Source organism: Antennarius striatus, chromosome 20 (assembly GCF_040054535.1).
Source record: "Antennarius striatus isolate MH-2024 chromosome 20, ASM4005453v1, whole genome shotgun sequence".
Lineage (NCBI taxonomy): Eukaryota > Metazoa > Chordata > Actinopteri > Lophiiformes > Antennariidae > Antennarius > Antennarius striatus.
The window spans coordinates 2,522,799-2,540,426 of NC_090795.1; the positions used below are offsets into that span (position 1 = coordinate 2,522,799).

Consider the following 17,628-nt stretch of genomic DNA (forward strand, 5'->3'; position numbering starts at 1 on the left):
CCTGGGACAATCCCCCCCCCCCTCTCCCCACCACCTCCTGGACTCCTGTGACACCCGTTAACCGGAAAACACAGCAGCCGTCTCATCTTTCACCTCATCTGGAGCAGCGGAAGCGGAGAAAACATTTTCCACGTAGCAGCTGAACACCTCCACTCGGACCGGTGGAGGTGTCCGACCCCTCCCTCCATCCCTCTCCCCCCAGATTCACCTGGAATCTTCAAGGAAAACCTATTTCCCTGGTCGGCTTGAGTCCGGTTCTACCGGCCGCTTGACTTTTCAAACCTGGGGCGCGATTCATGGGATGCAACCATGTCGGATCTCAGTGAGCGCAGGCCGGTCAACACGGACTACGCTGTCTCCCTCCTGGAGCAGCTCAAGTTCTTCTACGAACAGAAGTTACTGACGGACGTGGTGCTGCTGGTGGAGGACACGGAGTTCCCGTGTCACAAGATGGTCCTGGCCACGTGTAGCTCCTATTTCAGGTGAGTCTGGCCCCCGTCATTGTTCAGCCCGGTGGGGGGGGGGGACCCCAACTTCTGCCGCGCGTCAGGGATTTGTGTTTTCTCACAACCTCGGGGCTCATTGTGAGGCTTTTTTTTCCGATTACGGTTTCAATAAATAAATAATGCCGCGTCGGGTTTTTCTGTTTAACGGGTGATGGAGATGAAACGTGGGGACATTGTTGTTACGCAGCAACGGCCGTTTACGGCTGGAAGTGCTCGCCTCCTACTGTTACGATGAATAATGCACGGCGTCGTCGAACAAGTGTTGCCTCCTCTGTAGGATGGAAACCGAAGTGGGGATGGGGGGTAAGGGGAGGGGGTCCTTGAAAGCTGGAGTTGATCTCTGAACCAGTTCTGGAGTGATTTATCTCCTCCTGGAATAAAGGAGTCACCCTCTAACCTGCAGCTCTGCAGACGTGTCCCCCCAAGCCCCGCACAAACTCGTTTGTACACACAACATTGCATAATGAAGTGTGTGTGTGTGTGCATTGCGGTGAAGATGACAGCAGCGGGCTCCGCTCTGGGAAGAGTCCATCTGTACATGACAGGAGCTGCTGCTGCATTTGAACACCCCTGACACGCACACACACACACACACACACACAGTTATCTGGTGTGAACATGCAGAGCGTTTCCCTTCTAGGGTTCAGAGGTGTCACACGGCTTCCTCTGAACCACCTCCTCTCTCTCCCCCCTTCATCGCCTCAGGGTGGGGGGGGGGGGGGCTCACCGGCTGAGGGGAAAGTCTGGTCACGTAGGTTTCGGGTGAGAGATGGAGGGAAAAGGGGGGAGAAAGAGGTGGAGGGGGGTGCAGGGTTGCATAACACAGCCTGGCAAGTTCAGTTCCTGCTGTGAGCAACACGGTCACACCCCCACCACCTCCACACGGGGGCGCCGAACTGGTTTGTTGGCAATTATTGTTCTGTAATGACGTTAAAGTGCTCTAATTGATCTCATCGGGTCGTAACTAATGGTTATTTTCACCCATCGATCGAAATGTCGGATCATTTTCTTGATGTCAAGAAAATGACGAAATACCAAAGTTTGATGCTGGAGGAACGTTAGCCGTTAGCTCACCTGACCAGAAAGCGACGGGCAAAGTCATCAGCGCTTCGAATAAACGAGTCGCTCTCAATCCGTCTCTAGTTTGGTTTCCTGTGACGAGAAAAAGAACAAACCGTCGAGTCAGTCGCCGTTTAAACCATGTCACAAGACTTCCTTGGACTGAGGAGCGTTTTAATCGTTCTGTGGAAATGACTCCCCCGAAAATCAGTTCTGTTCATCCTTAGCACAAGATTTGGGAAGTATGTTCATTTATAAAAGTCCATTTTCAGCACCGAATCATATTTTACGGCTTTTTGTCGTCTGCAGAATTTAATCTAAGACATGAAACACAGTCGCTGAAGTTCAGTGAAGAGAATGTTGTCAGAATTATCGTTCTGAGATAAAACCGCAGCTCAAGAAAAACTAACTTTGGAATAAAGAAAAACCGTCTGAATATAAAGTATTTGATACCTGTAACTATCAGCCTGTCCTTGTTTCTGGACAACCCGGTAAACATACGTACATAAATGTGAATAAATTAGCATTAACACTTTGGCCAGTTAACAGATAAAAATGCATCGTCTGCATAAGCGATTCACGTCGACGTGTTTTTTTGTGGATCTTTGGTTCAAGCTTCGGCGTTCACGTGTCGACCTCACCTCTCCTCTGCCTTTGCCTCCCCCCCCACAGGGCGATGTTCATGAGCGGCCTGAGCGAAAGCAAGCAGACTCATGTCCACCTGAGGAACGTGGACGCCACCACGCTGCAGATCATCATCACCTACGCCTACACGGGGAACCTGGCCATCAGCGACAGCACGGTGGAGCCGCTCTACGAGACCGCCTGCTTCCTGCAGGTCGGTCCAGTCCTCGGTCTAGAACCGGACCCGGATTGGCTCTTCGCGTCCTCACCTCTCGTCTTCTATCTCCTTCCAGGTGGAGGACGTGTTGCTGCAGTGCAGGGACTACCTGGTGAAGAAGATCAACGCCGAGAACTGCGTCCGCATGCTGAGCATCGGCGACCTGTTCAGCTGCAGCGAGCTGAAGCAGAGCGCCAAGCGCATGGTGGAGCACAAGTTCCCGGTGGTGTACCGGCAGGAGGCCTTCCTGCAGCTCTCCCACGAGCTGCTGATCGACGTGCTGAGCAGCGACAACCTCAACGTGGAGAAGGAGGAGACGGTGCGGGAGGCGGCCATGCTGTGGTTGGAGTACAACATGGAGGCGCGCTCGCAGCACCTCTCCTCGGTGCTGAGTCAGATCCGCATCGACGCGCTGTCCGAGGTGACGCAGCGCGCCTGGTTCCAGGGTCTGCCCCCCAACGACAAGTCGGTGGTGGTGCAGGGGCTCTACAAGTCCATGCCCAAGTTCTTCAAGCCGCGGCTGGGCATGACCAAAGAGGAGATGCTGATCTTCATGGAGGCCATGTCGGAGACGCAAGGCGACGGCTACGTGGTGGCGGCGTCCTCGTCGCCCGTGACGGTGGTGTGCTACAGCCCGCAGGCGGAGAAGGTGTACAAGCTCAGCAACCCCCCGGGAGACCTGCAGAAAGTGGGGACGCTGGTGACGCCGGATAACGACGTGTTCATCGCCGGCGGGCAGATCCCGCTGAAGAACGCCATCGCCAACCACGGCAAGAGCCGGAGCTTCCAGGCGGTGTTCCACTCGGTCGACAGCTTCTTCTGGTTCGACGCCCAGCAGAACGCCTGGGTGCCCAAGACGCCCATGCTGTGCGCCCGCATCAAACCATCGCTGGTGTACTGCGACGGCTACATCTACGCCATCGGGGGCGACAACGTGGGCGGCGAGCTGAACAAACGCACGGTGGAGCGCTACGACCGCGAGAAGGACGAGTGGTGCATGGCGAGCCCGCTGCCGTTCGCCTGGAACTGGAGCACGTCGGTGGCGGCGCACAACTGCGTGTGGGTGATGACGCACGACCTGACGTACTGCTACTTCCCGCGCGCCGACGCCTGGGTGGAGATGGCGATGCGGAAAACCAGCAGGTGCTTCGCTTCGGCCGCCGCTTTTGGCGATCTGATCTTCTACGTGGGCGGACTCCACGTGGTGGGGAACTCGGGCATCCGACTGCCCACCGGCACCATCGACGGATCGTCCGTCACCGTGGAGATCTACGACGTGAACAAGAACGAGTGGCGCGTGGCCGCCAACATCCCCGCCAAGCGCTACTCGGACCCGTGCGTGCGGGCGGTGGTGCTGCTCAACTCGCTGTGCGTGTTCATGCGCGAGACGCACATGAACGAGCGCGCCAAGTACGCCATCTACCAGTACGACGCCGAGCTGGACCGCTGGTACCTGAGGCAGCCGGTGTCGGAACGCGTGCTCTGGGACCTGGGGAAGGACTTCCGATGCGCTGTGGGGAAGCTGTACCCTTCCTGCCTGGAGGAGTCTCCGTGGAAACCGCCCACCTACCTCTTCTCGCCGGACGGAGCCGAGGAGTTCGAGGTGGACGGCGAGCTGGTGACGCTGCCTCACGTATAGCTCGGGGAAGGGGGGGGGGGTCCGTAACGGAGGGAGGGGGGCGAACATGATATGGGTGGGGGGTGCTCTGGACACGTGAAAGGGTTTGGTGTTATTTGTTGTGGAGGGATCTCTGGACTACAAGGAGGTGGGGGGGGGGGCTGGCTGTCGATCGATGAACAATGCGGCACGGGGAGATAAATGATGCCCCCCCCCCAGAAATATTAGTAATCTGAATTTTTTTTTAAATTTTGTCCATCGCGACATCTGTTAAATATTATTACAGGTCTGTCAAACACTTTCTACAATGTGATGATCTAAATGTCAACTCATTCTTGTGATGATGATGATGATGATGATGATGCACTTAACCGGTAAACGTTCTTGGAATGACGATGGCGACCCCCCCACTCCCTTCCCTCTCCCTCCCTCCTCTTCCTCTTCTCACCACTGGTTAAAGGAACCACTGAAAACCTGTCGTCTGAGCATCAGGAGGATCCCCCATAGGCTGGAAAAGGGGGCGGCGGCCTTAGCATTAGCATTATTAGCATTAGAGTGAATAACAGCAGCGCTTGTGGAGGAGGTTCATCCTCATTTGTGATCCGCAAACGAAAGGACAGCAATACTTTTTTTTTTTAATCTAACACGATAATGTTGGAAAATTTTTTCTTTTTTTTTAAATCATGGTGAAAATTGATTTTTGAATTCACTTTTTAAGCCGAATCAGTTCTGATGACACTCAAATGCCGTCTCAAAAAATGTGAGGATCTCAACCGTTTGTGTTTTGGTTTTTTCCAGATATTGAGGGATCACTGGTGATTTTTTTTTTTGCAGAAATAGGAATTTTAAAAAATTCTTGATGTATTTCAGTTGTATTTTGATTAATTTAAGCATCGATATTTGTGAGTTCTCATATTTAGATCAGCTCTGGAAACTTTTAAATAAAGCCTGATCCTCCTTTTTAATCTTTTTTTTTTACATCTTACAGGGATTAAACCTGTTTGATCCTCAGACAGATTTTCGTGTGTTCCTCTAAAAGCAGGATCCATCTCTTTCCTCACGAGAAAACGGCGGTTTCTTTCGGGGGGTGGGTGTGGGGGAGGGGGGGCAGGCGAGGAAGAGGAGGGTTGTAAAAGAAGGGGCGACTGCAGGTCCGGTCGCCCCTCGCCTCCTTTCTCCCTCGCCGTTCCGTCCTCCACCCTGAATCCACTACAGCGCCCCCCTCCCCCCAGCAGCCCGTCTGTGGGTCTGTTAGCGCACAGGTCTTCCACTCAGCTCGCAGTTTACAACCCCACTCCCACCCCACCCCTTCATCCATCCATCCATTCATCGTCACATGATCACGGTCCTTCTTCTCTTCTGCAAACACACACATCCACTCTCGGTACCAACAGGTTTCAGGCTCATGAATTTTCTTTTATTTTTATTTCCAAGCTGCTGAAATATATATATAATAAAATATATATTTTTCATAACTGTATTAGTGTGGGGGAAAATAACCAGGTCTATTTTGTAATAGTGTCTTTTTTTAATTTAATATCAGACATTACTGTAGTGTGATTGTGGGTAGATCCATTTCCCTATCGGCTATCTGGTTTTATTTTTTTATTTTTTTCTCTCATGTGAATATTGAGGAATCTCGCTGCTGATTGGTTGCGAGAGGAGAGGGCTGGCCCACGGCTGGAAAATCGTCTCGGCAACCAGCAGCAGTATTAGAGGGTGGGTGGGGGATGTCAGGGGAGGGGGTAGGGGTCTTCCCTCCTACCTTAAAAACATGAGCACAGGTGCTTCATGATAAACCTTACTAGCATGTTTGGCTGCATCATATTCCTTTGGCACTGTATTTTGAATGAACGTTAATTTATTAAAAACATACCAAAAACGTTCCTGAAACGGACTCCGTGTGGTTTTGTGAGATAATCAGGGTCACACTGCCGTTTTAAAAATGTTTCCACACCCACGATCAAGTCACTAAAGGGGGTCGTGACCCAGAACTGATCGTCCAAAGACAGGTCGTCCTTTAAAAAACTGACTAATGAAAGTTTGGGAAACGTGGGGGTGAGCGAATCAAGCGCTCCCTGCTCTGGGGGTCAGAATCACAGGGTGTGAGTTTCAGGCCGAGGTTGCCAGGTTCGTGTGTCGCCGTGACGACGCCACCGGATTGTTATCAGACAGCACATTGGTGCGTTTTTGTCCCGACACGTGCTTCTGCCAGAACAACAACCCCTACACACACACACACACACACACACACACACACACAAAGCAAACAGCAGAGGGATGAAAGAAGAATTCTTCCTGTTCAGTTCAATATAAATAAACTTCTACTGTATATTTGATTGTTTTTTTTTAATACAGCAAATCATAGATCATCACGTTTGTCTCATACATTAAAAGCATCTGTCAGGAAAAATATTCTGTGACGTTTAGGTCACAGTACATTCACTTCTTTTAAATATAAAATGTAAATATATCACCGGGGGGGAATAAAAAAGAAAAAAACAAAAAGCTTTCAAAAACCAAAAAGTTCTGAAACATCATCATGAAATTAAAAAAAAAAAAAAAAAAAAAGATGTATATATTAAAAGTTTAATGACAGCATGCTCACTGGACGACTCTTAATCCACCTGTTGTGGAATATTTAGAACGTGGAGGGGAAAAAGATCCAGCGTCACAGAACAGACCGGTCAGGGCTGCTGGGTGTAAACACACACACACACACACACACACACACACACACACACACTGATCCACAGATCAGGACCAAACACGGATAATTTACAGGATCACACGCAACAAATAAAAAATAACCATCTTCAGGTTTACTCAAGAGAATTCCACTAACAGGTGTGAATTAGAGAAAGACGCGGGGTGGGGGGTGGGGGGGTCACCCTGTCAGACAAGCAGTTTTACATCAAGCGTTTTAAGTCATATAACCGGTTGCTATGGTAACAGTAACTGACCGTTGCATCGTTGTTGACTGGGGCTGGAATAATCACATAAATAACAGTTTAATTTTACACTTTGGGAACGGAATTCATGTCTTTTTAATGTTACGTCTGTTTATTTCTAACCGTGTAAAATGCGTCGATCAGCCACGCTGAGTGTTCAACCAACCACGGCACGAGTCGTTCTGTCGATTCCTGACAGTTTTTCCTTCATCTTGTCAGTAAATATGGTCGAGACGCAGACGAACTGTAAAAACACGCAGCGACGGAGCGAACGCCACAAAACCCGACAGGAACTTGAAAGTCTCGCAGGAAAAGCGTCCGGCGATACAAACTGCAGCAGCAGTGAACGGGCGGTGGGGACGGAGCGGATCCTGCTGGGTGGGGGGGGTTGAGGGTTTTGATCGTTGATGCTGGCAGGTTCTGCCTCACAGTGGATATGGGCTGTAGGGTCGGCGTGAAGGCGGAGCTCCCATCTCCTCCACCCTGAAGATCTTCCGGCTCCCGTTGAAGCAGCTCTCAGTCAGGCAGAGGCCTGGTGGGCGGAGTTTTAGGGTTTGACCTCTCCGGCGGGCTCCGGACAGGCCTGGGGGGCTCCGGCCGAGGGCTGGGCCAACGTGGAGAACCAGGAGGACATGGCCGACTTGGCGCTGGTCAGGGCTCCGCCCACCGACTGACCTGAGGGCAGGGGGTGGGGCAGAGAGCGGAAGGAGGTCAGACGCGTCCTACCCTGGTTGACATCACCGCCCCCCGCCCAGGGGGAGGCGGGTTTCCAGGCGTCTTACCTACGACCTTCCCCGTCTGGACCACGCTGCGGCTGGTGGTGATCATGGCGTTCCCGATCTTCTTCCCCCTCTCGCTGTTCTGCACCGAGCTGCAGGGGAAACAAAGCAGGGTCACGACCCGGGGGTCAACTCGCCCCACCGCCGCGTCCCGTCGCAGGACAAGATTCCGAGAGCTGAGCTGGGGTGGGGTGGGGGGGGACAAGTGGGATGCATTAAATGTGTCCGGTAAGTCCCAGTGATCCCAGTTTTCCTCCAGTGGAAGGAAAAACAGCTTCATGTTTACCGAAGCGGGACGTCGAGACGCTCTGGGGTCAAAAACAAGGTCTTGTAAACACACGTGAACTTTTTCCAGCGACAAATACAATCCGGGACCTCCAGTCGAGGTCGGCGGAGGAAAACTGGATTCGTTTTGAACCTCCAGGTAAACCCGGACTGAGGAAATCTACTTTTTTTCCCCCCCCCAGACTTCTGTGCCGGTGAGGAAGTGTTTCACTTCTCACGGTCAATAAACACTCGTCTCCGCTGCTCTACATCGCCGTGGAGACGGAGCTGTTTATCTGCGGCTGTGCCCTCGCATCACACGTGTAGGAAAATCATGCGCGCACACACACACACACACACACACACACAAACACACAACCGGCCGAGTGACCTCCTCTGACACAAAGCTGAGGCAGGAAATGAGATGCGTTTATTCCTGAGCGCTCAGATGGCCGCGTGCCAAACTTCCTGCCTGCGAGCCCTCATGCGCCCCCAACCCCCCCATTCCAGACATCGCCATACTAGCTGAATCCAGATTTTATAGTACAGCAAATGGCCTGTCGTGACCTTTAACCCTCTCTACGAATTTTTACTTTTAAGACAGCAGAGGTGGTGACTTTTTGATATTTGCTTCAAAAAACAGAATTTAAACTTTGTGGATGTGTTTTATTTTAGCTGTAAACAGCAAATCAAGCTGGAACAGACTGCAGGACACAAACTGAACCGTCACCACATCTCTAACCGCCGTCTGTCAGAAGAGATTCAGTCACAGGGGGGTTTCGACACATGTCCAAAATATGGCATCGTTGTGTTCACGCGATACAACCGGAGTCAGTTCTCCAACAGTTTGGCGTCATGAGCGTGAAAACGGCGAGCCGTGCTCTTTATTGTTCTCACTCTTCCTCTCCTAAAGCGTTTCTTCATCCTAACCCGGCTCACTTTTTCCAGGCTGACGCTGAAGTTTTCTTTCGGTGCGTGTGTGTGTGTGTGTATGTGTGTGTGTTGAAGAGGATTTATGACAAACTTCACAGCGTACATGTCACCAAACACCCAAAGGTAACAGATCTGCTCGCACCCCAACCATAACGCTAAGTGTGTGTGTGTGTGTGTGTGTGTGTGTGTGTGACACATGAAAGAGGAGAGGCATCGCTCCAGCTGTGGATGGAGTCACCTTTCATCCTTGCTGTGCTGGAATGAAACTGGAGCTGATGTCTCCAGCTCTGTTTTTGAGAATGAAACTGACTCATAATTAATGACGTCAGCTGATACGAGACCCCCCCCCCCCGTAGACCACCCCAAACCCCCTACAGCTGCCCACAAACACAACATGCAGCGACACACTGCCTGGTTCACAGCTGGGTGTTAGCGTGCTCGTAGCATGACGACATTTGGAAATGGAATGGTTCCTGTTCTAAAACGGGCAGAGACGACCCGCTGGTTACCACCCACTGGGGGAAACTGGTCCTACTGGAACCGGCATCCCGTGCAGGGACGCAGGTTTATTGTGAACACCAGGACATAAATGGTTTAGATAATGATTTATTTTGAAATGTTCAGGGAGTTCAGGGCCTATTTAGAATTAAGACAGAAAGTATTTTTCGTCACTCTTGCACTGAATTTAAAATCAAAATACGTATCTAGATTTAAAATGAATTCACACCCAGCAAGAGTTTGAATCTCTAATGACTAAAACTGTACAAAATTTCATTAAAAGCCAGTTTTTGAAACATATCTGTTTGCTGTAGTCACTTTACGTATTCAACTTTTACAGGACCGGGACGCTGAAACGTTCTCTATGCAGTGGCTCCTTCTCGCCACCAGAGGGCAGCAACATGCGTGTTTTGATGTCACATGACACGAATCTGGGAAAAGCTCAAAGTCCAATGTTTTCTGCTAAGGGGATGACGCAAAACGCAAATTTCCACCTGAGCGTAGAATAAAAGTCGTTCAAACTGAAACGTATAGAGGAATGAATGGACTCACTGTGAAAGTCGTAGTTTGACGTCAGCGACGCTGTAGTGGCCCTGGAAGGGGTGTCTGCAACGGACAGGAAACGCATCACTCACAGGAAACACATCACTCACGTAGCAAAACGATCATCCGATAAATGAATGTTAACAGCTTGGGAATTGGAAATGGTTCTCCAAAAAATATCCAGTCAAAAATTTTTGAATGATCTAAATTCACCAGTCTTCACCTACCCCGGGGTGACGACGGTCATGGCGGGGTGCTCGTTGTTGTACCACACCCGGAAGTTGTGGGTAATCTTCCAGGCCGTGACGAACGGCGTTCCGTAATCGGCCAGCAGCCTCTCGTTGTCTGAACACGGACGACACGACGGATTATTAAATCAGTTCACCAGAGGGCGTTAGTCCGCCCGTCCAGACCCCCGCCCCCTAACCTTGTTGTAACGCAGACGACAGCAGGGAGTGGATGTAGAGGGTGAACTGGGCTCTGATCCACTCGTCGCCCCCCTCCCAACCCGTCCCGTCCAGGAAGACGTCGTCGCGGTTCTCCGTCACGTGTTTGACCACGTAGTCGATGAAGCGCAGGTCAGCCGTCGTCAGGCTGAGCGTCTTCCGGAGCTCCGGGTCCTGGATGTGGATCCCGGCTTCCTCCACCTTTAGAGAGACACGACAAAAATGATCCGACTCGCGTTTGAGGAAAACGTCCTGAAAGCTTCCTGTCCGATCGGTGGGGGACGCACGTCGATGATGGCGTCGCTGAGGTGCCTCTGCTGGCGGAAGAGGATGTTGGTTGCCCCGGCGACGAATCCGCGCACAGTCACGTCTGATAGGAGGTGATGCTGCTGCAGCGCCATGTAGGGCAGACACAAGTAACCCTGACGGGAGGGGAAGGTCAAAGGTCAGGGGAGGAAATGCATGAGGAGGACGCCGTAACGCCACTTCCTGGCCGACTCGGAGCGTTACCTTGGTGAAGACGGGGAGCGGCAGGCCGTAAGGATCCTCCTCCAGCCCGGACACCAGCCCCTGGACGACCCCTCCGTGACCCCCAACCGCCTGCGGCTGCACCGTGATGGGGATCCCCGGCCTGGAGTCGAAGGCGTCTGTCAGCTCGGGCGCCGCCTCCTTCCCCTCCGCCGCCGGCTTGGGGCCGCCTTCCTCCAACACGCCGGGGTCCAGGGTCTCCCAGTCGCTCTCCGAGGACTCAGGGGAGGTGTGCGACGGCGGCTTGAGGAGGTGGTTGTCACCCTCCGTGCTGTTCCTAGAGGACGGGGACCCCGACGCCGTCTGGCCGGTGCGCTCTCCCTCCTGCGGTGCGTCGGCGATGTCGGCGGCGGACAGGGAGACGAACTCCTCGGCTCCCGGGACGCTCTCCGACAGGAACGGGTCGTCCGACGTGCTGCTCCTGGGTCGGTAGTGGGACGAGTCCACCAGGCCGTGTTCGATCATGCCTGCATGAACCGGATGGAACAGGAAGGACAGGAGCGTTTAACGAAAACACGGGTTTAAAGCTCACGGACCGTTTAGAAGGAGCTGACCTGGGAACAGGGACAGAACCGTCATCAGAGCCCCCACCAGCCGGTTGACGGGAGACACGTAGAACAGAACCTGCGAACGCAAAGCCAACACAGAATCAGAATCTTTATTTCCTCAGAAAGAAACGGCTGTGGAGGAAGATCAGACCTTCTTCTCCAGCAGGATGAGCTTGAAGAGGATGAGAACCTACGACGGAGAAAGAGACAGCATTCAGGCAACAATGTCAATGTTGTTGTTGTCGTCATTGTTTACTCTGTGTTTTCCTACCTTGTGGCGAAAGTGCAAGATTAAATCTCTTGGTGATAATCCTGAGGGAAGAAATACAGATTAAGAATAAAAACTAACAACATTTTAGAGCCATTAACAGACGGACGGGTGGATGGTTTTACCTACCGAGGTAAACCTGCGACCCCTCCATCGCCGACCCCCTCAGCGAGCCGTTCATGTGGTCGTACAGCTCCTGGAGGGGGAGACAGGGAGTCAGGAGGTCAAACCATGGGGGGAGGGGGGGTGTGGGGGCAGGGTCAATCACAGTCGAGGTCAACCATCAGCGCCACGCCCTCACCTTTAAGATGGAGATCTGGGAGAAGTCTTTCTCCTCGAAGTAGGCGTGTGTGATGAGCTGCAGCTTGGCTTGCAGGAGACCGTAGAGAGGCTGGAAACCAAAGCACACGAGTGTGTGTGTTCACGAGTGTGTGTGTTCACGAGTGTGTGTGTTCACGAGTGTGTGTTCCCCCCTGTCAGAAGACGACCCCTGACTCACCACTCGACTGAGGACACAGACGCTCTTCTGCACCGTCTCCCTGGTGACGTCAGCCTGTCGCACTTTCAGGTCCTGGGGGGGCGGGATCGAAAGCGTTGTGCGTTCAAGACCTTGTGAAGATGTCACATGATGATGTCATAAACACAAGTAGTGTTGAGAAGAAACACACGACTGACCTTTGCTTCTATCTGGCGGTAACAGGAAACCCCGTAGACGCATTTCGTGTCTCCGCTCAGCGGCGGCAGGTGGAAAAACACCGTGTCTGCAAAACACGTATGACATGAACACACACGTATGTTCCCTTGATTCTGTGTGGCGGTGATGTCATGCTGTTGTCCAGAAGGGTTTGGCTTCTAAAGACGTTTGTCCAGAGATGAATGGACGGATTAAACCTCCAGACCACACCCGTCTGCTTTCATTCTAACGTGTTTTAGGACAGCGCCCGACGATTACCCATAAACCTCTGCTCTCCTCTTCTGCTGACCTTTAGCAGCAATGAATCCACACTAGCGTTAGCTTGTTCCTCTGCAGCCAACGCCCGGTCATATCAGGCTGCTTTTATGAGCCGCAGTGCAGGAGGAGTCCCATCACTCACGTTTAAATTAATTAACAGCTGCAACACAAAGATGCTGCATAAAAAAAACAGCATAAAGCACAACTAAATGCTCATCGGGGATTAAATTAAACATTTAAAGGTTGTTGTTTTTTAAATCTACAGACAGATATAGGGCAGTTGAAGGCTGGGTGTGAACTTTGGCTCAGTTCCTGCTGTTTGCTTTCAACTGACGGGACACACGCAGTGGTGAACCACAGGACCGTCACATGACGGTGACGGTTAGATCAGTGGGCTCGCTATCGCTGCAGAGGCCACGGTGTCCCGCTCTCACTTTACAGCCTGGAAACCCTTTGCATTTTAAAAAGTAACATCTGCTTTTACAAAAAAAAACAACAAAAAAAAAATGACCGAAAGTAAAAGAGTCACAAACATTTTGACAAAAACTGAGTGATGCACAAAAGAACAATGGAACTGTGACTCCACGCAATCATAGGAAGTCCAGTTGTTATTGCATATGAATACATTATAAAGGGAGACCAGATCAATGAGTTTTGTAGCATTCCCAGACAGGATTTTACAGTAATCATCCTGGTGACGCTACTCCATGTTCCATTCTAACAGTTGTAAAGTCGACTGTAGAACGTTCATGTTACTCAGAACAACCTGGATTAAAGTCGTTTCCTACTTTTTGTGGCCTATATTCTCCATCTCTTCTTGACGTACCTTCCTGGTAGTTGTGCGCCCCATCAGGTAGCGCCAGGAACGGCAGATACTTCCACTCCTCCGGCAGCAGGTTACTGTCGTGACCTCCGTCGGGCATCAGTGGCGGGTACGCAAACTCCACCTGATGAGGAAAGGAACTTTTCACAGCCTGTCATGTAACTTAGCATGTCAATGCTCACCATTCGTCACGTTAGTGTGCTAACACTGGCAAATTAGCTCTTAACATAGCATAAAATAACATTCATCTTGATGATCAGGGTTGGCCCAGAAGCTCCTCTCACCGAGTCCATGAACGGGAGTGAAATGGCGCCAAAATCAGTCAGAACAACTATAGCACGTTGTGTGATATATTGCTTATTTTTTCATGATTTAAAAAATAAAATCTAATGAAATCCACCCTTCTCTTCTGGTTTTTTGTTTTTTGGACAAATTGGACCCTACTCGTAACAACAACTAAACAACAACCTTTTTTCCCCAAAAACAAACCTGAAACTCACCGGAAGTTCCAGCAACATAAAATAAAATCATTATTCTTGTCCATCGAAATGCTTTTAATCTGAAATGGACTCAGTCAGAGTTGTGTTTGTATTCATGACTCTGTTCTGACAACAGAACACAGATGAGACACCGTCCTGTGGTGCAGAGGTAATTAGCTATTCCTGTGTTCCTGCTAATTAGCTAGCATCCTGCTAACTCCCACCACCTAAGCGTGATAAATGCCAGCGCTGTAAGTTTGCATGACATGAATCTGGTTGGAGCTCGTACACAAGAACACAGCAGACAAACTGTAAACCGATAACAATACCTGACGGGTGTCACTTTTCTTTTCTTAATCACCTCAATCACCAAGAAAGAGAAGAGGAGGTTCTGTTACCGCCCACAAAAAAAATTTCATTAAAAAAACCTTCCTGATGCTTTCACACTTTGTTCCATAGAAACAAGGCGTGACCTTTTAAAATATCTTCACACTATCTCCTCATAAATAGACAGGGAAAACTCATGATCCACTGTCAGGATCGACTGGATGGAGATCTGGATTGTCTGTGAAACTCCTGACAGATTTCCTGAAAACCTACCGGTCCTGAATGCCACACACACACACACACACACACACACACACACACACACACTACAATGACTCATTCCTTTATAAAGTGCACTCCCTCTGTGATCTTCTTGATTAAATCACACCTTCTCTTCAGTGTGATTCCTGAGAAACAGATGGATGGCAGGTGGACAAAAGGAGGTGGAGCTGAGGAAGGTGTCCAGACTGTAATAGAATATGGGTCAAAGAGCCAGGAACCTAATCTGACACCCTGCTGGCGATTGCTGCCTCCTATCAGGTCACCCCCTGCTGATAAAGTGCGTGCACCGCCTAATTTTTACATAAAGCAACCTGGTTTTTTTACATTTAGCCTCAAAGCAGCAGCTGCTTTCAAGGCCAGTCAGGTTAAACGGCCGACAGAAGCTCCTGCATCTTTCAGCAGTGAAGACAGATGGAGAGCGGAGACAAAACCAAAACACGGTGTAGGGTTTTATGGCCACCAGCTCTGACCGATAACATGAATGCAATCTGAAGACGATACCTCAAAGGAGCATTAGAGGCACTTAAGTTGAATGCTTCTCATGCACTTTCACCGATTAGCTACTGCAGCATTCATCTTCCAAGAGGAAGAGTGACACGACTGAGTGATGGCTGACAGTTTGCAAAACAGGTTTACTGCAACACCTGCATGTGACGCACGCTTGAACAACATGGGACGACTGTGGATCCTTATTTCCTCAGATAAAGGTGGCAAAATGAGAAAGTATTTCACATATCTAAAACGATTCTTTCTTCTACCACAACTGGTTCCTTTATATTTTCACAAACATGATTCCTGCAAGAGAAAACAGAAAAATCTCTTTCTCTAAATGGATCAGTGTCACATGGCTCCATTTCTAGCAGTAATCAGATGTATTTGTGAAAGAAACCATTCCTGAGTCTGCAATGGAAAATAAATTCTGGCAATTTAATATTAAGCTGCAAAAAGTGACAGTGTTTCATTGCATGTCCTGTTACTGCACATGAGCACACGACAATTTGTAATCTGTACACCTGTCTTTGGGATTATCTTTTTCTTAAAGCGACAACAAAACACCTGAAGAAATACTGACAGCATCGAGTCAGCAGTTATCTCAGCGTTTAGTTATTTAACAAGCATTGATACGGTTTTATTTATGAGATTTCTCATTGAACATTTAAGGATTTAAATAATACTTAAATAATTGTATGTACAATACTTCATCTGGCTCAGGATTTGCTTAGACTTTGCCAGTAATGAGTCTTCTTTTCTTGAAATATGACTTTTTGCATCTCTGACACAGCTAAGCAATTCAAATTTCTGCATATATATCAGTTAATATCCTGGTTCCAATGTGAAAAAGGTGTCACAAAATTATTAATGAAGCTGGTGAGACACTGAAAAAAATTTAAAATGCAATAAAAGGCTTTGATTATAAGTTTGTATTCAGGAAGCTTCACTTGCACAAAAATTATTTCACATACACACCACAGACAGACGGGTCTGCCACACAAGAACCATCTCATGGGAGATGTCTAATATTATAATTTAGTAATCTTCAAATTATTTCCTGTATTACCCAAGAGAAAATTAATGACTGACAAACCTGCCAGAGATCATTTCCCAGAACACGTGGTGTAAAACAGATGGATTAGCGTGTTACTGTATACCTATATCAAATATCAAGCTGAACTTTTAAGTCCCCGTGACGCGTGAAAGTGGAAAAGCGGTACAGAAAATGAATGAATGAATGAATGAATGAATGAATGAATGAACTTTTAAGTCCATGCCAGAAATAAATGTGTCAAACTTCAATTTACCTCCATAGCAAATGCAATGTTCTTGAGTCAAGTAGTGTCAACAGTGCAAATTTAATATCACAGGAACTCATTACAGGTTGACTTATGACCTGTTATTATTCACCAGCAAATCCACTCATTGTTGATCCAGGTATTAAATCTTGACAGTTCTATTTGACATTAATTAAAAGAGGTAAACATCGTGCAGTGAAATAGCAAATATTGTATCCAGGAGGACGAAGAAGCTGAGCCCTGTGATTAAAAAAAGAAAAAGGACCACAGAGCTGCTGCTGGACCAACTGAGCTGAACTGATGTCCGAGCTGGCAGCAGAGCACACGTTACATAACCCTGAGCCCAGAGCTAACAGCTGATATTAAACACCTCACTTTCCTGCATGTCCAGGCACTGACTGATCACCATGGTTGTCTCTGTTACAGGTATAATGAATGAAACACCGTCAGTCACCCGGATTAGAGCTACTAACAGTGAAAACACACACATTTCCATTGAAAATATTTTTTTTTTTTTAGCAGTGCATGAAAAGGGGATAGCTAGCAATTAGCTGCGTTAGCAAGGAGCAGGGGTTAACATACCTGACAACCCTTTTTATGGTGGAAGCCAACCACTACGATATGTAGCACAGGTCCTTTTGGGTCGTCTCTGCCGTGAGACTCCATTCCCCCCTGATATTTTGACCGTCCGTTATCGGAGGGTCGGGTGTAAACACAGTAAATTTAGCTTAAATTTGATCCTGATTCGTTTCCGCGGACAAGCACACAAGACAGGCACGAGCTCAAAACAACCACAGATCTCTTCCGCTTCGTCCCACTGTCCCAAAGGCTAAACGGTGCGAGAGAATTCCCTGCCACGTACACGTAGGTTCGTCATCACAGCGGCTGCTCAGCACTTTGTCTTTTTCATTCCTGTCAGATTAACAATGCTGCGGGGATTTCTCTTGATCTCGCTATCTACTCTTTGTTAAAAATAACCGAATGACGTAATTTATTGAGCAGCACAGCTGCGTCATCATGTGGAAATACTTTAATTTAATTTAATTATTGCGATTGTTAATATAATTATAATTCATCGAGTAATTTCCTTCTAATTTATATATTATACGCTGAATCTTTTACCAAAACTGTCTATCTTTTGCTGATTCCATTTTTTAACAGAAACGGCCACATTGCGGTTTTTGTATTTTGTG

At 49.1% G+C, this 17,628-nt stretch overlaps 2 protein-coding genes across 3 annotated transcripts; one reads left to right on the plus strand and one right to left on the minus strand.

Moving 5' to 3' along the window:
• The first annotated feature begins 290 nt into the window (after nt 1-290).
• On the plus strand, nt 291-4,046 carry kbtbd2 (kelch repeat and BTB (POZ) domain containing 2). The gene is made up of 3 exons (XM_068304442.1): nt 291-482; nt 2,238-2,403; nt 2,483-4,046. The coding sequence occupies exons 1-3, from the start codon at nt 310-312 to the stop codon at nt 4,043-4,045; spliced, it is 1,902 nt and encodes a 633-aa protein (XP_068160543.1). The 5' UTR covers nt 291-309; the 3' UTR covers nt 4,046.
• Nucleotides 4,047-4,127: 81 nt separating this feature from the next.
• avl9 (AVL9 homolog (S. cerevisiase)) lies at nt 4,128-17,251 on the minus strand. Of its 2 annotated transcripts, XM_068304372.1 has the most exons (16): nt 17,018-17,249; nt 13,561-13,681; nt 12,458-12,543; nt 12,282-12,353; nt 12,084-12,173; nt 11,912-11,978; nt 11,786-11,826; nt 11,666-11,704; nt 11,521-11,590; nt 10,949-11,433; nt 10,726-10,860; nt 10,420-10,639; nt 10,220-10,337; nt 10,002-10,055; nt 7,758-7,846; nt 4,128-7,650 (listed from the first exon to the last, which is right to left on the minus strand). In XM_068304372.1, the coding sequence occupies exons 1-16, from the start codon at nt 17,099-17,101 to the stop codon at nt 7,523-7,525; spliced, it is 1,899 nt and encodes a 632-aa protein (XP_068160473.1). In that variant the 5' UTR covers nt 17,102-17,249; the 3' UTR covers nt 4,128-7,522. The 2 variants fall into 2 exon arrangements, with proteins under 2 accessions (XP_068160473.1, XP_068160474.1); XM_068304373.1 differs by lacking the exon at nt 12,458-12,543 and having other exon boundaries at nt 12,282-12,391; nt 17,018-17,251.
• Between the last annotated feature and the right edge of the window lie 377 nt (nt 17,252-17,628).

Coding starts and splice junctions, on each gene's coding strand:
- kbtbd2 (XM_068304442.1), top strand. CDS start 310: ATGTCGGATCTCAGTGAGCGCAGGCCGGTCAACACGGACTACGCTGTC. Junction 483..2,237: donor ACGTGTAGCTCCTATTTCAG/GTGAGTCTGGCC, acceptor CCCCCCCCACAG/GGCGATGTTCATGAGCGGCC. Junction 2,404..2,482: donor AGACCGCCTGCTTCCTGCAG/GTCGGTCCAGTC, acceptor ATCTCCTTCCAG/GTGGAGGACGTGTTGCTGCA.
- avl9 (XM_068304372.1), bottom strand. CDS start 17,101: ATGGAGTCTCACGGCAGAGACGACCCAAAAGGACCTGTGCTACATATC. Junction 11,827..11,911: donor GGGGTCGCAGGTTTACCTCG/GTAGGTAAAACC, acceptor TTCTTCCCTCAG/GATTATCACCAAGAGATTTA. Junction 11,591..11,665: donor TCATCCTGCTGGAGAAGAAG/GTCTGATCTTCC, acceptor TTGCGTTCGCAG/GTTCTGTTCTACGTGTCTCC.